Source organism: Phaseolus vulgaris, chromosome 8 (genome assembly GCF_051622355.1).
Source record: "Phaseolus vulgaris cultivar YP4 chromosome 8, ASM5162235v1, whole genome shotgun sequence".
Classification (NCBI taxonomy): Eukaryota; Viridiplantae; Streptophyta; class Magnoliopsida; order Fabales; family Fabaceae; genus Phaseolus; species Phaseolus vulgaris.
The window spans coordinates 61,583,520-61,600,375 of NC_143505.1; the positions used below are offsets into that span (position 1 = coordinate 61,583,520).

At 32.8% G+C, this 16,856-nt stretch overlaps 5 protein-coding genes across 5 annotated transcripts; 3 read left to right on the plus strand and 2 right to left on the minus strand.

The window, feature by feature from the left end:
• The first annotated feature begins 294 nt into the window (after positions 1-294).
• On the plus strand, positions 295-3,149 carry KCO1 (Outward rectifying potassium channel protein). Its single transcript, XM_068632354.2, has 3 exons — positions 295-451; positions 1,835-2,768; positions 2,868-3,149. The coding sequence occupies exons 2-3, from the start codon at positions 1,873-1,875 to the stop codon at positions 3,016-3,018; spliced, it is 1,047 nt and encodes a 348-aa protein (XP_068488455.1). The 5' UTR covers positions 295-451; positions 1,835-1,872; the 3' UTR covers positions 3,019-3,149.
• Positions 3,150-6,053: 2,904 nt separating this feature from the next.
• Positions 6,054-6,928, minus strand: LOC137824433 (uncharacterized). Its single transcript, XM_068630080.1, has 2 exons — positions 6,519-6,928; positions 6,054-6,381 (listed from the first exon to the last, which is right to left on the minus strand). The coding sequence occupies exon 1, from the start codon at positions 6,823-6,825 to the stop codon at positions 6,529-6,531; it is 297 nt and encodes a 98-aa protein (XP_068486181.1). The 5' UTR covers positions 6,826-6,928; the 3' UTR covers positions 6,054-6,381; positions 6,519-6,528.
• A 365-nt stretch (positions 6,929-7,293) lies between these two features.
• LOC137826319 (Pyridoxal-5'-phosphate-dependent enzyme family protein) lies at positions 7,294-9,951 on the plus strand. The gene is made up of 6 exons (XM_068632248.2): positions 7,294-7,672; positions 7,742-7,816; positions 8,078-8,221; positions 8,636-9,025; positions 9,114-9,349; positions 9,499-9,951. Exons 1-6 carry the CDS (start codon positions 7,418-7,420, stop codon positions 9,719-9,721), a joined length of 1,323 nt encoding a protein of 440 aa, XP_068488349.1. The 5' UTR covers positions 7,294-7,417; the 3' UTR covers positions 9,722-9,951.
• Positions 9,952-10,264: 313 nt separating this feature from the next.
• LOC137826322 (Na-translocating NADH-quinone reductase subunit A) lies at positions 10,265-12,249 on the minus strand. The gene is made up of 3 exons (XM_068632252.2): positions 11,832-12,249; positions 10,956-11,053; positions 10,265-10,868 (listed from the first exon to the last, which is right to left on the minus strand). The coding sequence occupies exons 1-3, from the start codon at positions 11,872-11,874 to the stop codon at positions 10,596-10,598; spliced, it is 414 nt and encodes a 137-aa protein (XP_068488353.1). The 5' UTR covers positions 11,875-12,249; the 3' UTR covers positions 10,265-10,595.
• Positions 12,250-13,751: 1,502 nt separating this feature from the next.
• On the plus strand, positions 13,752-15,217 carry LOC150025706 (uncharacterized). The gene has a single exon (XM_090293403.1). The coding sequence runs from the start codon at positions 14,406-14,408 to the stop codon at positions 15,126-15,128; it is 723 nt and encodes a 240-aa protein (XP_090149529.1). The 5' UTR covers positions 13,752-14,405; the 3' UTR covers positions 15,129-15,217.
• The last annotated feature ends 1,639 nt before the right edge of the window (positions 15,218-16,856 follow it).

The following is a 16,856-nucleotide window of genomic DNA, read 5'->3' on the forward strand; positions in this document are numbered from 1 at the left end:
TTTATTATTGATTTGGATGGGGGAAAATAAATTTCGAAAGAATGTTAGGAGGTGTTACTACAAATCCATCTTCATTAACTAAATTTAACTAAATGCTGATAAAAAAAATTCATTAACTAAATAATTAAGTTATTATGGTTGAATCACATATAACCAGCCTTTTAAGATAAACTAAAATACAGTTGAGGAAACATGAAAGAACATGAACAACTACCGAGTGGACCACGTACATGAGACTTTTTGTTTTGTCCCTTCTGAAAAAAGAACCAATTTTCTATTTACTAAATAAACAAACCAGTATTCTCTTTGACGAGCAAATCGGTTCGTGATTAATATTAAATTCTGAAGAAACTACGTCAAATGGGATCCACTTTCACTGAATCAGAAGCTTTCAGAAGCCATTGCCATACTCTTATCTCATCTCCTCCAGCAACAATAAACCACTTCAAAGGTTAGACCTTTCCTCATACTATCAATTTCAGTTGTTTTTGTTGTGATGGGTTTTTTCCTCTTCGATTCTTGGTTCAGCACATGCCTTTCTTCTACAAGCTCGATTCCTACTTCTTTGGAATCACCACTGCTTGTTGTTTTCGTTTGAATTCTCTTTTGGGTGTTGTTGATTAGTCATCCGTGATCTATAAATTTCTCAAACTTGTTTTCTCTGTAAAGACTGTGATAGGTTGAACTTGAACAGCACTGGTTGTTTCTGGAAAGGAGGAAATTTCATGCTCCTTGAAATGAGTCTTTCGCATGATCAACCTTTCAACTCAGATCCATTTTGTTAGTTTAGTTTCTCCCGAATTTAAGACATCACTAGTGTCTCAACTTCTTATAAAGGGGATTGTTTTTGCTCCTTTGCCTTTAGGTTGTGATATTGAACCATGTTCTATTTATTTTCAAAGGCTTGCAATTTGCTATTTAAGGCATAAACTCCGATTTGCTTTCTGTAATTTTGGGTTACTGTTGCTGGTAACTGTTTTGGCTTACAGGTGAATTTTGAATTTACTTCAAAACTGTGTTGTTTTTCCAAAATCAAACTTCGTTGACTTCAGGTTTATCACATTTTCTAGTCCTTTTGTTCTGTTTTTTTATGTCGAAAACTTGGTAGGAATGTTAAATATGATGAAGCTGGAATAATTTTCATTGGAATTTGAAGTGTTTTAAATTGGACACTGAGAAATTGAGAGCTAAACAAGAAGTCCTTGTTCATTAGTTGTGTTCGCTCTACGATTCTTTTTGGAACTAGAACCACATTTGCAAAGTCAATGTTTTGATACTGATAAGCCCCTATGTTAGTTATTATGCTTACAAAGTCACAGTCCTCCTCTTTAGCTAAGAAGAAATAGATGCATTTTCTGCCTTTTCTTCAAAAGAAGGAAGTCAAGGCACACAATTGAGAAGATCCATATGGCTTGTATGCAATTATCCAAATGAGTTCATCTTGCGTTTGTGGTTGAAAGTTGAAGTGAGGGTCACCACCAAAGAAATGCATCTGCTCTATGAATAATATGTTAGTGTGGAAGACACTCATTTAAGAGAGAGGTTGTTGGAATTCAAGTACTAGCTGAAATTTCATGTATAAAAGTGAATTAGTTGAGCAACATATAAATGAAAAGAATTATGGGATAAAGACAACAAACTCTTGTTAGTAATCTAACATCTTATTAAAAAGTGAACTTTAAGTCTAACAAAACTTTATAAAACCAGCTATGAAATGTTCTTATCTATGATAATGTTGGATCTCTAACACTACTTGTATTTCTAATATAGTGCATATACATTCCTCTCTTATTTGACTGATGTTGTTGGTTGGACTGTTTTGCAACTGAATCAGGTCCTACTTTACCGATCCCTGTTTTTTAATTCAGCTGCATGGCCAACAATGATGTAAAGGAGCCCTTGCTGTCAGGGTCACTGGATGAGACTCAAAAGGTTAAACGGCAGTTAAACAGGAGAAGGTTACACCGTTCTAGAAGTGCTCCACACACAGAAGGTGTTCCTTCTGAGAGACAAGGCAAAGAATCAACTCCTCAAACTGCATCCATATTTCAGAATTTACACCCAAATTTCAAAAGAGTGGCTATCTACCTCGCAGTATATTTAGGTGTAGGTGCTTTGATCTTCTTCCTTGTCAGGGACCAGATTAAGGGGACGAAAACAAATGGAATTCTTGATGCTTTATACTTCACAATTGTTACAATGACCACTGTTGGATATGGAGATCTTGTACCAAACAGCCACCTAACAAAACTATTTGCATGTGCCTTTGTTTTCTCTGGGATGGCATTGATTGGTATAACTGTAAGCAAAGCAGCAGACTACTTAGTTGAGAAACAGGAACTTTTGATAGTTAAAGCTATGCACATGCACCAAAAAGTTGGTTTAACTGGAATTTTAAGGGAGCTTGAGACCAACAAAACAAGATACAAACTTTTTGTAGTCTTTTTCCTCCTTTTGATTCTGATCATTGCGGGGATAATTTTTTTGGTCACTGTTGAGAAATTGGATGTTATTGATGCATTCTACTGTGTTTGTTCTACAATCACAACCCTTGGCTATGGAGACAAAAGTTTCTCAACTCAAGCAGGAAGAATATTTGCAGTGTTTTGGATATTGACAGGTACTATTACTTTAGCTCAGTTTTTCCTCTACATTGCAGAGCTAAACAGTGAAATCAGACAAAAGGAACTTGTGAAGTGGGTGCTTACAAGGAAAGTGACCAATTTAGATTTGGAGGCTGCAGATCTTGATGAGGATGGGAGTGTTGGGTTAGTTGAGCATTCTTTCAAAGTCATATATATTATCATGCAATCAATGATAAAAGCATGGTTTCATTAATTTTGTTTTATCTGTTTTGTTTCTCATAGGGCTGCTGAATTTGTTATATATAAGCTGAAAGAGATGGGGAAGATCAGTGAAGAAGATATATCACTTGTGATGCAGGAGTTTGAACAGCTAGATGTTGATGATTCTGGTACACTGTCAACTTCAGATATAACACTTGCTCAGTCATCTTAGAAATTGTAGAGTGTTCATCTTAGAAATTGTAGAGTGTTCATATTTTTTGATAAATGATATATTGAAAACATCTTCTAGTATACAACCTCTGATTGATGATATGAAGAAAATCTGCTCTTATTGATTGATGATATGAAGAAAACACGCTCAGTATACAACCTCTATGATTAATTTGATGATATATTGACAACCTAATCCAGTATACAATCTCATTTCTTTACCTAAAATTTTAGGTTTTTTTTTTTTTTTTTCATGAAATGACAAAAATACTCATTCTTCGTATAATCGATGAAAAATTATATATTAAAATAAGTTGACAATATATATTTTTCTATTTTTTCTTTCTTTTGAACGAATTGACATGTCTCTTACCATCAAATTGTTGACACTAAATCAACGACCATACTTAATTTTTTCAATTCAATGTAAGCTTGAAACTTTACACTTCAGAATCAATTTTGTAAATTAGGTTTAAATTTCAATCTTCTGAAAAGCTCAATGCAAAACTAAGTCATAAACAAAATTTCATTATGTATTTAATTTTTTTAGTATATAATTACAAGTAGAATCCTAGCTAGCATCATTACTTAACAAAAAATAAAGATATTATTTCCTTTTTTCTTTGTTTTCTTTTGTCAACACTATTTTATTTTTAAAATGAAATATATTTTTTATTTGTGTTTATATTTTTCACAAATAATAGTTAACAGAAAAGTCAGTGACAAACCACTTTCGTATAAGCTAATTTAAAATGTACAGTGTATATCTTAAATATATCGATTGGAAATTGAAAACTTATTATAATTGTTCAACTACACACTGACAAATATTCATTGTTTCTGTTAAATGCTATGATTTAATAATCTCAATATTTTATCGGTTGATAACATTATTAGACTCAAATCAGAGTTTTATTATGATTTTGTCATGAGTTAAAATAAAAAAGTGTATATAAGTCTACTATATTCGTTTTTAAAAAATGTGAAATGAAATATATAATATATATTTATTTAATATATGTTTGTGATATTTTTATAGTAATATTCTATTTAATTAAAATTTGATTTAAATTTTTATATTAGAAAAAGACAGATTAAAAAAAGAAATAAAACTAAAATTATATTTTTTTAAAATTAAGCAATGAAGGGAGTTAAGTTAGTATACTAAATTACTTATCATTGTTTTAATATGTGCTTTTTTTCTAATTATAATAAGCAATCTGAATAATTTATACGAAATTGCAAATTCAAAGTTGATATCATCACAGAAGGAAAAGAAGAAAGAAAATGGAAAATTTAAACATATTTGTGCTTAAAGTTGTGTGGCTGTTATCTACTGCTTCTAGATCTATGATACGTGGCTTGTGTTGTAGTTTCTGAAATTGCAATCAATTTCATAAAAAGTATTGGTCCACCAATAACCATAATGCCATTTTCTGCATCATTGTCTCTTATGTCGTACTCAATTACTTTTATACATAAAAAAAAAAAAATTATTTTAATAACTATATAGAAAAACAAAAATATATCACTTTATAAATGTGATCACAACAAATAAATATATCTAACACAATGTAATTTCAAAATTATCATATATTGTATTGTTTTTTAATTATAATTTAATGAATAATGGTCAATATATTAACACTCTTTTTTTTAATATCTATTGTAAAATGAATATATATAATTTACATAATTTATGTTTTAATCGAGGATAAATTGTCTTTTTTTCGAGATATTGTATGAATAATGTGAATTTTTAGAAGATTTTTCAATGCTTAAATATCAATAAAAATATAAGTGATTTTGTAAGTGAGTGAATGAAAAAAATAATATTAAACTGCTTTTTTAGAGAATAATAATATTTATAAACTTGCTTAAATTGAAATGTAATAAATTAACTACTTTATGATAACTGTTAAAGTCAATTTTTTTGTCGTGTATCCTATTATTTTGAATACTTGTAATCTGTCATAATTGTTTAGGAGTTTTTTTCCACCATATATTATAACTGCTATATCTTAAATAATGAATAGTACAATTCATAATAAATAATTATTAATTTTATTCAAATTAAGTATTTTATTTTTAAATAGATGATATAAATTGACCAAACAAATTTTTAAATCCATTTAAAGGTGACTTTTTGAATTGACCGAAAGCATTTTTTAAAAACCTTAAACAATACTTTTTAACATTTTTTTATCATGCATAGATCCTTAGAAATTTTTTTGATTAACATTATTTAAAATATTTTTCTCTCACACACCTTTTACATTGAAACGTGAGTTGAGATTAAAAACTGTGGTGACCTAGTCAACCGATTCGGCATATTCTGACATTCATCGAACAAAAAATACTTACTTAATAAATTAAAATAATAACGTTTAATTATATTTATTTTAATTTTCAATTTAAAATATTAATAAGTGTTATTATATTATTAAAATGATTGTAAGATTGATGTATTTATTTTAGGGTTCTGAAAAGTATTATTTTTGTTTTGCAGATGAATACTTAGCAGCTAAGATGAAAGGCACATGATGCACACTGTTCGACTACGACACTTCCACACAACTTTCGAGAGCCGTTTTAGATTCCCATCACTGAAAAATACATTAAAAAGTTCAAAACAAATAAAAATGTGTTTGGTGTTTGGTGTTTGGTTAAAGTATTTATCTAAGACGAATATATCTATAATCTTTTTAAATTATATAAATTAATAATAAATATTTATATATTTATATGTATAACTATGTTTTAATTTTTTTTAGTAGAAAATATTTATTCATTAAATTTGAATTTTTATAAAATTTATTATTTTTTATTTTTAAAATTGTGTTATAATTATATTAAAATTGTCATAAATTTAATAAATATTTTTTATTAAACATTTTATCGTATCTGGTGTCTACCATTTAAGAGACGTATCTAACACGAATATCATTTAAGAGACGTATCTAACATGAATATCATTTAAAAACGTATCTGATACGAATACACCATTTAAAAGACGTGTTTCACACAAATACACCATTCAAGAAAAATATTCAACACAAATATACTATTTAAGAAGAGGTTTCAAAGTCTTATAGATCAAAATTATGTTTCTAAACAAAACCTAAAAACAATAGATGAAGTGTTGTTGGTAAATTGTGTTGTGAAAACAGAAGATTAACTAATAAAGCAACAAAATTGTATAGACTGACGCAAGATACAATGACCTAAGCATTATTTCATCAAGTGTCATCAACATGTACGCCACTTCTCATCCTTCACTGTCACTGTCAACAAAATCTAAAACCACTGCCATAACAGCAACTCCATTTTTCACTTCACTTCTCACCAATTATCCCCTTTTTTTCTGCAAAACCAATTTCCAAAACAAGAGAGAGGGAGTTACAACGTTAATTGACACAACCCAACCGTTAAACGGCACATCAAGACATAATTATTCTTAAAAAACCACAAAACATAAATTATAAGGAGCAGTGTGTTTACCTAAGCTTGATTAATCAGAGTTGTGGCGAGTGTCGAACGGCAGGTCATGGTGGCCGGCGACGTAATTGAGGAGGCCTTGGCCGGCACTGTGGAGGGAAGTGGCGTCGGAGGAGGGTAAGGGGGAAGTCTTGGCGAAGACGAAGACAAGGGCGAGGACTAGGGCAGTGGAGAGGAAGAGTGGGCAGAAATAGGCCAAGAGAGTGATGAATCTTGGAGCCATGAGTATGAGAGAGAAGAGCGTCAAACAGAGGAGAAGTGCCCCGAGAAAATGGTATCTGAACTTCAGGACCTGCTCTTGGATCTCCATGGCAGTGATGTTGAAGGTGTGCAGAGAGAGAGTCTCAGACAAAAAAAAAGTGTTTGTTTCGTTGGTTTTTCGGTCTTTGAAATGAGAAGGGACGATAATATTTATCATAGACACTGACAAACACACAAATCGAATATAGATACGGAATTTGAATTTTTTAAAAATATTAAAAATCTAATAAATACTTTTTTAAATTGAATACTTCACCACCGACGGACGACATGAAACTAAATTTAGAATATTTTAAGAAGCTTTTCCAAAAAATATTTTCAAAGTTCTTAAATTTTATGTTAAAAAAAAATTTACAACTGCAACTACAAATCTTGCAATAGGATGTTTTTGGATAAATAATTCGAAATAGTTAAATTTAAAATTTAAATAATGTGGAATTTTTGTTTTAAAAAACTAACAGATTTTTAATACATTTAAGAAATATATTTTTAGAAGTGTAAATTTTTTTTTGTTCTTATAAAGACAGTGTGCGGAAAATTTGAAGGTGCAGGAGCAATTTGGGGGAGTGTTATTGTAAATGGGCCAGGAGAAAAGAGAGGTCCAAGCATGTGAGAAAGCCCAATAACTTTGATTGTTGTTTATGGTGTTGGGAATGGCGGTAGTGGAGCAGAGAAACAGAGGGTGGAAAGGAAAAATGGCGCCGGCGGCAGCGAGAAGCGCAGGCGCCGTCGGTGTTGGTGTTGCAATCTTTATCTCAGTCGCTCTCACCACGTATTTCATCTGTGACCGCCGCTCTAGGAAGAAGAACGTATCAAGGAAGAATGGGCTCGTGGAGGCCATCGGCAACACCCCTCTCATTCGGATCAACAGCCTCTCCGCTGCCACTGGCTGTCAAGTAACTTTCTATCTCTTCTCATCTCTTCTCTTTACGAATTCATTCCGCTCACCTCCAATTTCTCCTCAGATTCTCGGCAAGTGCGAGTTCTTGAATCCCGGAGGCAGCGTCAAAGACCGTGTTGCTCTTCAAATCATTCAAGAGGTTAACTCAATGTAGTTTCAATCATTATCGTGTGCTGTTATTCACTGTTTTTCGTACAATTATCAAAGCTTCGGTTCATCCTATCGATTTCTCACTACTCTTTATTTATTTATTTGTTTGTTTATCCTTTTGCTAGTTTCCTTTTTAACACAATTGCTTTCTTTGGTGTTCAATGTCAATTTTGTCATCATATTTATTCATTCTCAATCTGATTAGTTGTACGTATCAGCCTGAAGCTTTTCTCTATGATTGATGGCGCAGGCTCTGGAATCTGGCCAGCTACGTCCAGGTGGAATAGTCACCGAAGGGAGTGCTGGAAGTACTGCCATTAGCATTGCCACTGTTGCTCCTGCTTATGGGTGCAAAACCCACGTGGTTATACCAGATGATGCTGCCATTGAGAAGGTGTTTTATAATTATTGTAATGTAATCCTGCAATTCTACAAATCAATCTAGTCCTAAACTTCGAAGGTTTGACCATTTTTTCCCGTTTAGAAGAACTTAAATCTTGTAAATATTGTACTGTGCAGGATTTCTTGTTAAGATAGCTTATATCTTATATGAAAACTGTTTAACCTTATTTTCCTTTTAGTTACATAAACAACTTATTCATAAGTACATATTGAATACCACCTTAGATTGTCCGGGACTACCACGCATCTATAGTCTCGGTGAATCTCTAGATTACACATCATCAAATTTTCCACTATGTAAAAAAGAATGTGATTAGTCAAAACCGTGATTGTCCCATACCATTTAATAGTTTCTCCTAAGATTTTGTATGTGATTGATGATTGTCTTGCCTGAATCAATTTTCAGTCTCAAATACTTGAAGCCCTTGGGGCAACTGTTGAAAGAGTGCGACCAGTGTCCATTACTCACAAAGACCATTTTGTGAATATCGCAAGAAGACGGGCATCTGAAGCAAATGAGTTTGCGCTGAAACAGAGAAATTCACAACTGAATGGCAAGGAGGACACTGCAAAAATAAATGGCGATGAATCTGATGGACACAATTATAGCTCTCTGTTTCCTAGTGACTGTCAAGGTGGGTATTTTGCTGATCAGTTTGAGAACTTAGCGAACTTCAGGGCCCATTACAATGGTACAGGACCTGAGATTTGGGAACAGACCAATGGAAAGTTAGATGCATTTGTTGCAGCAGCAGGCACTGGTGGCACTGTGGCTGGTGTTTCTACGTTTCTCCAGGTTCACCACAGCCCACCTTCCTCCACTTTTTAGATGCCATTTTGAGTGTGAAAGTCGTTTGAATTATTTATTGTCCTATGTTCAACAGGAAAAGAATCCAGACATCAAATGCTTCCTCGTAGATCCTCCAGGCTCTGGTTTGTTTAATAAGGTAACTCGGGGAGTGATGTACACCAAAGAGGAGGCTGAAGGAAGAAGACTTAAGAATCCATTCGACACTATAACAGAAGGAATTGGAATTAACAGGATAACAAAGAATTTTGCGATGGCAAAACTTCATGGCGCTTTTAGAGGCACCGATCGGGAGGCTGTTGAAATGGCAAGGTTTTGTTACTTACTCTGTTGTTGGCATCCCACTTTTCTTACTTTTGACACTTGTTTGTTCTTTTCTTTTCTGTCTCAACCAGAAAAAAATGATTACATGAAATCATGCCTGAGCTTGTCACGACTGTCGTCTTTGATGTCTGTATCAGGTTTCTTTTGAAGAACGATGGGCTCTTCCTTGGCAGTTCTTCTGCAATGAACTGTGTCGGAGCAGTTAGAGTAGCACAGGCAATTGGTCCTGGTCACACAATTGTGACCATACTCTGCGATAGTGGAATGAGACATTTGAGCAAGTTCTGTAATGCTGAATACTTGTCTGGGCTGGGTTTGACACCGACAGCAGCTGGATTGGAGTTCTTAGGCATCGAATGAATAGGTTTCTTCAGAGTTTTGACAGTGGCCACTTAGAAGTTAGAACTGAGGACATTGTAGTGATTGATGTGTATAGTTAGAAGTGAGGATATTGAGTGGGGTAGGAATGTCATTCTTTGGTAAACTTATAATTACTATCGTGATGACAAGGCATTCAAAGTGAGGACTATTATACTTAGTATTTCTCCAATGAGTTGGATTCATAATCTAATATCACTATTATTGATTTATCCATATCTCTTTCCAATAATAAATCTTGTTCGCCCGTGTCTTAAGGAAATCATTGCCTCAATGAAACATATTAGTAACATTTTGTAGCACATTTTTAAAGATATTTTTTTGGCTAAAGACATTTTGTAGCACTTTCTTGGTGCATCATCAAACAGTTTTTACAAAGTCAATACTACAGAACTATTTTTTATTCCAAATTCAAGCCCGTACTGTATAATATTATTACAAGAAATTTCATCGAATCCCACTTTGCATCCTATTCATAAATCTATTTCATTTCATTACCACCTCAATGTTTTTCATTGGTCTACATTAATGGGTATTATTGAGATCAAGTCTATTCCCACAAATAGCTACAGTTTACTGTGCGGCACAAGACCTTTATTATCAATCGACTTAGTGTGTGTTTGGATTACAATTCAATCCAACTCAACCTTCGTATAATAAATTGAAAGTACAAAACTTCTCTTCAACACCACCCTACCACGTTTCCAAACACACCCTAAGTGATAAATTTATTATCATGGTACATAACCTCCCAAATTGGGTGTCTCGAGAGAAACATCAAACTGTATAACAAAAGGTGCTAAAGTGGACAATCTCCAAGAAAAAATAGTCCAAAGACACCAAAATCTCCAATGCATTACCTTCTCTCAAACTGAGATTCTTGGCAATGTGGATCTAACCAGTCTTTTGGGGATCCCTTTACCACGTTCACACTTACTTTGCCCCCACCCACAAGCTCCCTCAGATTATCCACCTTATTCTCCCTACCCATCCCACCATTTCTCTTGTCAGCTTCTTTCAGTTTTTGCTTGAGCCTCTGCTTCCGGTTAGAAGAATTTAGCTCTTGCTGTTTTGCTAGTGAAGGAGGTGCTCCGTGTGGGCCCAGATAGATGTTCTCTTCCTTCTTAGCCTACAACAAACTAATGTAGTTAGCATTCAGATTGTCTTCGCACCAGGACAGGAAATTATAGTCTCCAATAAGAATTCTGTAGCTAACCTTTGCTGCAGAATTCGAAGATTCTACAATAGGAACATGAGGTTTACTTTGATCAGAGTCTTCAATTCCCAAACTTGGAATCACAAATCCATCAGTGTCTACCACAAAAAAGAGTCCATCCATTAAAAATCAAATGCATTTCCCCCCGAAGAAGTTAAGTTGTAAGAGGAAAGAAACAACTGTTCCATAGTCAGTGAGAAAAAATCTTCCAAGACAGTCACAGACTAGGACATTTTCATTGCAAACGTACAGCACAATAAATCACAAAACTTAAAACATACTCATCGGTAAGAATACACATAAAGAACATGTAATAACAAACCTAAATCAATGCTAAAATTCTCTGTATGCAAGGACATGATTTCAACTCTAACTAAATGCCCCTAATTTATATAAAAAATAAAACAGCGTTAAAAAATTGAATCAGATTAAGCTGGACCTATAAGCATTCCACACGGATACGATCCTAACATAAGCACCGAGCGACACAGGCAATTGCCCCAGAAAGAAAAAAAATCAGAAAAAATGACAGAACCCACAAACTAGAACAGCGAATTAATTAATCACATTAATAATAACCAATCCAATTCTAAAAATTTGCGTTGTGATTGAAATAAGATCCTCATAGATGCAATATATCAACAAGATTCAATCTGACACTAACGCATAAACAAATCATCCTTGCCATCTTCAACAATCTAAAGACCCCCATTTACAAATCCATTAGTAAAACCCCACCCCATCGAAAGAAAAAGAGGAAAACACAAAACACAAAACAACCTCAAAAAGATCCCTGTTTTCTACACTCGTTCTCTGCTCTACGTTCTCTCATCCAGAACCAAATAAGACAAAAATTGAAGGAAAAAAATGGCATACCCCACTCGTCTTCTTGTTGTTGAATCTGAGGAGAGGGGTCCATCGTAAACTGACGACCATGGATTTGAACGCGAACTGGGCGATGAAGCCCTGTTGAAGAGAGAACACTCAAAATTTCACCAACTCCGATCTCGAGAAAGAATATTACGTAAAAAATCAATCAACCCAGAGATTAAAGATGCTTTCTTTGTGGAGGAAATTGAGAGGGCAATTAAACCCCAACTCTAGGGTTTCGCTGTGCGCGTTTGATCGCGTGCCTCAATTGCCCCTTTCGTTTGGGGCAAAATTGTATAAAGATCGGGCTTAAGTTCTCCACTGCTAAAGGGTAGTTTTGTCACTGAAATTCTCGAATGGGATTCTTCAGAGCATATGCTTAGATTGTTTTTTCCTTTTTTGGTAGAATGATTGAAAATTTATTAAGAAAAAAGATTCGCAAATATTATTTATTAAGTCATTTTTTATAAATGCTGTCTCTGTTGTATTTTAATTCCTAATCAATATTTCATTAGTAATATTCAAAAGACAAAAAATTATTTTGTTACAACTTTAGTATAATATTTTCCTTTTTACACCTTTTTATATTATTCTCTATTTTCCATGACCAATATATTTATGTTAAAACTCCTTCCAATCTATTAAAAAAATATTACCTAATTTCAAATATAATTTGAAATTATATAATTTAAAATATCAAATCGTTAAGTGGAGTGATATTGTTTTAGTACTTATAATAATACAATGTTGATATTCATAACATAATGGTATTATGATGAAAACACTATTGATGAAAAGTATTAAACAAATGATGAAAAGTAAGAGACTTTTAAAAATGTAAAGAACAATATCATTGAGGAGAAGGCATAATAATGCACCAGATTTCCCACCAAGAAACACAATCAAATCAAAGTCATGACAAAGCATTCGATGAATGCGATGTCTTTTTGTGAATGGCCTTGTTTCCATGGCTTTCTTGTCTGTTGTTCTTCATTTTTTACAACATCATTTCTGCGTTGGCACGAGCAAATGATTATGAGAGGGATTAAGGCTAAGAATTGTATAGAACAAGGTAGAAAAGGGTGAAAAAGCTGACAGGGACATTTCACGTTTCTGATATGTTATTGAAAATTCTTTTCTAGAAATCAATACAAAGATAATGTGCATTGAAAGCCTTTTACCAAATTTTTGTTCATTTTTGGAAACAACTATTAGCTGCATGTGTAACGTCTACATAGCACCATCTTGGTCTAAAATAATTAGGAAAATCTAATAGTTAATTTGTTTCATAATCAAGAACAAAATATAGGCATGTAGCTGTGTAAATGGTTGAACATACTCTTTACTTACGCAAACTCTTCAAACCTTGTAAATGAAAACTGGAACTAGTTGGTCCTAGTAGCTGATATGGTGTGCAGCAGGAAAGGAATGTGTTCCAAACAAAAGTATTGGTGATCTCCAATCTAGAACACTCAGTGTAATCAAGAATAAGTGTACTCTTAATTAGTCTAATCTGTGCGCTCCTTGTGCCTTCTCGGAACATATATATTAGTCCTCTTCGGTCCATTTCCGTTGTATCTGGCCTTAATATCGTCATTCTTCGATAATGAATGTTGCCCTTTAAATTTACTTCTGATTCTTCGAGATTTCCATGATTTATGCTGCTATAGAATCAAAACCTTAAAAAGAAGATCAGCAGATGATCCATTATCACACAACATCCGGCTTGGCTCATTGCTCATGATAATACAGATTGGTATACATATATTCTATAATGGGCCTCCACTTCATTAGAGTCTGCATGAGCATGACATGCAGAAGCAGAAAAGGACTCTAGAACAATTACTTTTGTATGTATGATGAGCATAAGCAATCATATCAAGTAGATAATTCATTAACTACAAAATATTGCTCATTGCTTTTTTTAATGTCTTAGTTTATTAAGAATTGTAGTTGTTTGCAGGGGAGTTTTGTCAACCTGCCATCACACTCAAATTTCATTGCGGCAAAAAAAGTCATACTAATATGAATTCAAACGTTTGTTTGATGTATGTGATGGAAATCTAGTACGGAAAATTGTCATCTAGGGAAGTGTCTCAAGAAAATGTCATCTAGGGAAGTGTCTCAAGAAAGGAACTCTCATAAAGAAGTGTTGTTTTGAGAAATTTGTAGCCTCCTGATTTGGTGTGTTGGGTTTCTGTAAACGAGTTTTTTGTGGTTGTGAGTAAAATAGAGGGAGAAGTAAGGTCCTTGTTGAGCACATTATCCATTGATTTGATAAAATTGTTTTGTTGGGTCAGGTATCTAACCATGTGTGGGGGAGGGGTCATATATGTCTGGCACATGCATTCGACAACTCCAAGGCTTTCAGGTTGTAAATATTCTTGGAAAACAGATAGCTTTGCTATCTCCAAGAGAATCTGTACCTATAACCAAGGAGGGTCAAAAAAGTAGAGATTGAACAACACATTTTCCACCCCTTTCTTGTAGTCTTTTCCACAGATCTTCTCCTTTTCAACAGTACTTCTTGCAGCCTTTGCATTTGGTTTGCCTTTGACACAAGAAGTATATTTCTAGCGAATGATCATGGTGAAAGTAACAACGCAACAGATCAGTCACAAGCTGTGTCCAAGTCTTGGCAGTTTATTATTACCAATCACTCTGGTTTTTGTCCTTCTATTTTCAATTTTCATTTTCTTTTCAGTTTCTGAATCCTCTCCTCCCCTTGGTACACTACTGATTGCTCTTCTATCTACCATGTTTCTTGTCACACTGGCAAGGCCAAAAGGGTCCTTGCATGAAAATCTTGTCCAACATAACCAGAAGAAATTGGAGTTACATCCTTCATTGGGAGATATTACTACCCAACAAAGTTGTGAAAGCAGAAACATCATGGATAAAGATAAAAGTTTTGAACTCAGTGCTGAGAAGTGTGAGCAAATAGCTGATCCAAAGTCAAAAACTTCACTTCCATCAGATACTGAAAGCAGCACCAGTTCAACTATGGGTGGAGAAAGTACTGAGATTCATCACAGTACAAATCAGAATCTTGATATATCTGATAACTTGGTGTTTGATAGAGATGATGATTATGAGGAGGAGGATGGCTTGATTGAAATCAAACTTCCAAACAACCACTTTTCAGAGTTGTGGCCAGAATGTTTTTTCAAACAGCAAGGTTTCACAGAGCTCTTGGCAGAAATTAATGAGATGAATGAGGATGAAAACTTAATTGAGATTGATATCTCCAAGGGATCCACAAAACATCAAGATTTGAGATTGGAGAAGGAGTTGGTTTGTTGAGGAGAAGATCATTGTTCTCTTTTAATACTAGTTTTTATCTTTTGCTGTCATTCTTGAGGCCTATTAATCTTAAGTTTCATTTTTACAACGATGTGTTTGTTCTAATCTTAATTTTATCAGTTTCGTCACATTAGATAACATAGTATGATTATGTTTTGTTTGAATGCCTTTGAAGGAGCATTTTTTAGTGTTTGACATCAAATTGTTTGGGTGTAGAAAGAAATTACTGTTGCAGTTATGCGTTATTAGCCCGTTGTTTTCTTGGGCTTGAAACCCAAAAAGGACTCACTGCACAGAAAAAAAAATAGAAAGAAAAATTAAAAATATAAACAGTTGAAGAGAGAAAAAACACATAAAGGGTAAAATAAAGCATTTAATCTCTTATCCAATTTTTTTTTTAATATATAAATGCAGGTTTAAATACCTTAAGTATTTGATGCCGTAATTTATTTATTTCATTATTGTTGTAACATTTAATAAGTTTGGAGAAATTATTTTCTTAATGATCATATAACAAAATTACTAAAAAAAAATTACGTCACCTTTAGCATATTTATCAGAGAGAAAAAAATTGACATAAATATTTTTGTAATTCAAATCAACTTTTTGTTGCTGATTGATCTAAGCCTAGCATAAAGTCAAATTTGATATTAATTTATGAACAACAAACATACATTTTAAGGAAATGAAAAACTTGTAGAACTGAGAGACATTGAAAGAAACAAAATATAAAACTGGAAAATAAAGATAGAAATTGAACAATAATAAATGTAATTGAAAGAAGATTTTATTAACTTATATTACTCGTATTAAAACATAACTTTTGAGTTATTGTTGGGAAGTCGATGTTTTGTCACAATTTTGTTTTCAAAGACATCTTAGTAAGTAGAGGAGGAATATATATATATAAACGATCATAGACCTCGACTATTAAACGATGTAGGACTATATTAACCGTATCGAATCATTAAAAAAATATGAATTTGTCTTAGTTTTAATTTTTATTTTCTAATGAAACATATAAATAAATTTTTGATAAAGAAATAATAGGAAAGAAAAGGTAAAAAGACATGAGATGAATAATAATGTTGAATTGGTGGGTGAGGCATGCAAAGTCACCATTGACTATAACTAAACTACTCTTTGAAAGCCCTATGTCTCCCCCATCATTCAACTATTACTCATTCCTTTCTATGCCTTTTTACCTATTATCCCTTTCCATATCATTATTCCCACACACTTTATTTACTATTTTTATATCTTTTTTCTCTTTTAAACTTACATAAAACCTCTTTACTATTTTAATAACATACTTTAATATATATTATATTATGAATTTAGATAGATAGATATTTGGAACATGTAATTTTGCTTCAAAATGAAGAAAACTACTATTCATTCAGTGCACTTCTTCTTTTGATTTGTCCTACAACTAATTATTCACCATCTAATAATTTATTAAACCACTTTTCTTGTGGACACTCACACTGGGATGACTGAGTAAAAATTAATTGCAAAAAAAAAAGATTTTTAATCTTAAAATTGTTGAAAAATTAATTATTTGTTTATCAAATTATAAAAATTTAAAATTAAATTAATAAATATGTTTAATCATTTTCAGAACTAAAATTATAACTTTATAACTCTAGAGATTAATTTGATGTGGAAAACTTTAAACAAAATTGAGGCCAACAAAAAAAAAGTAAGATTATGAATTCATTCAAACTT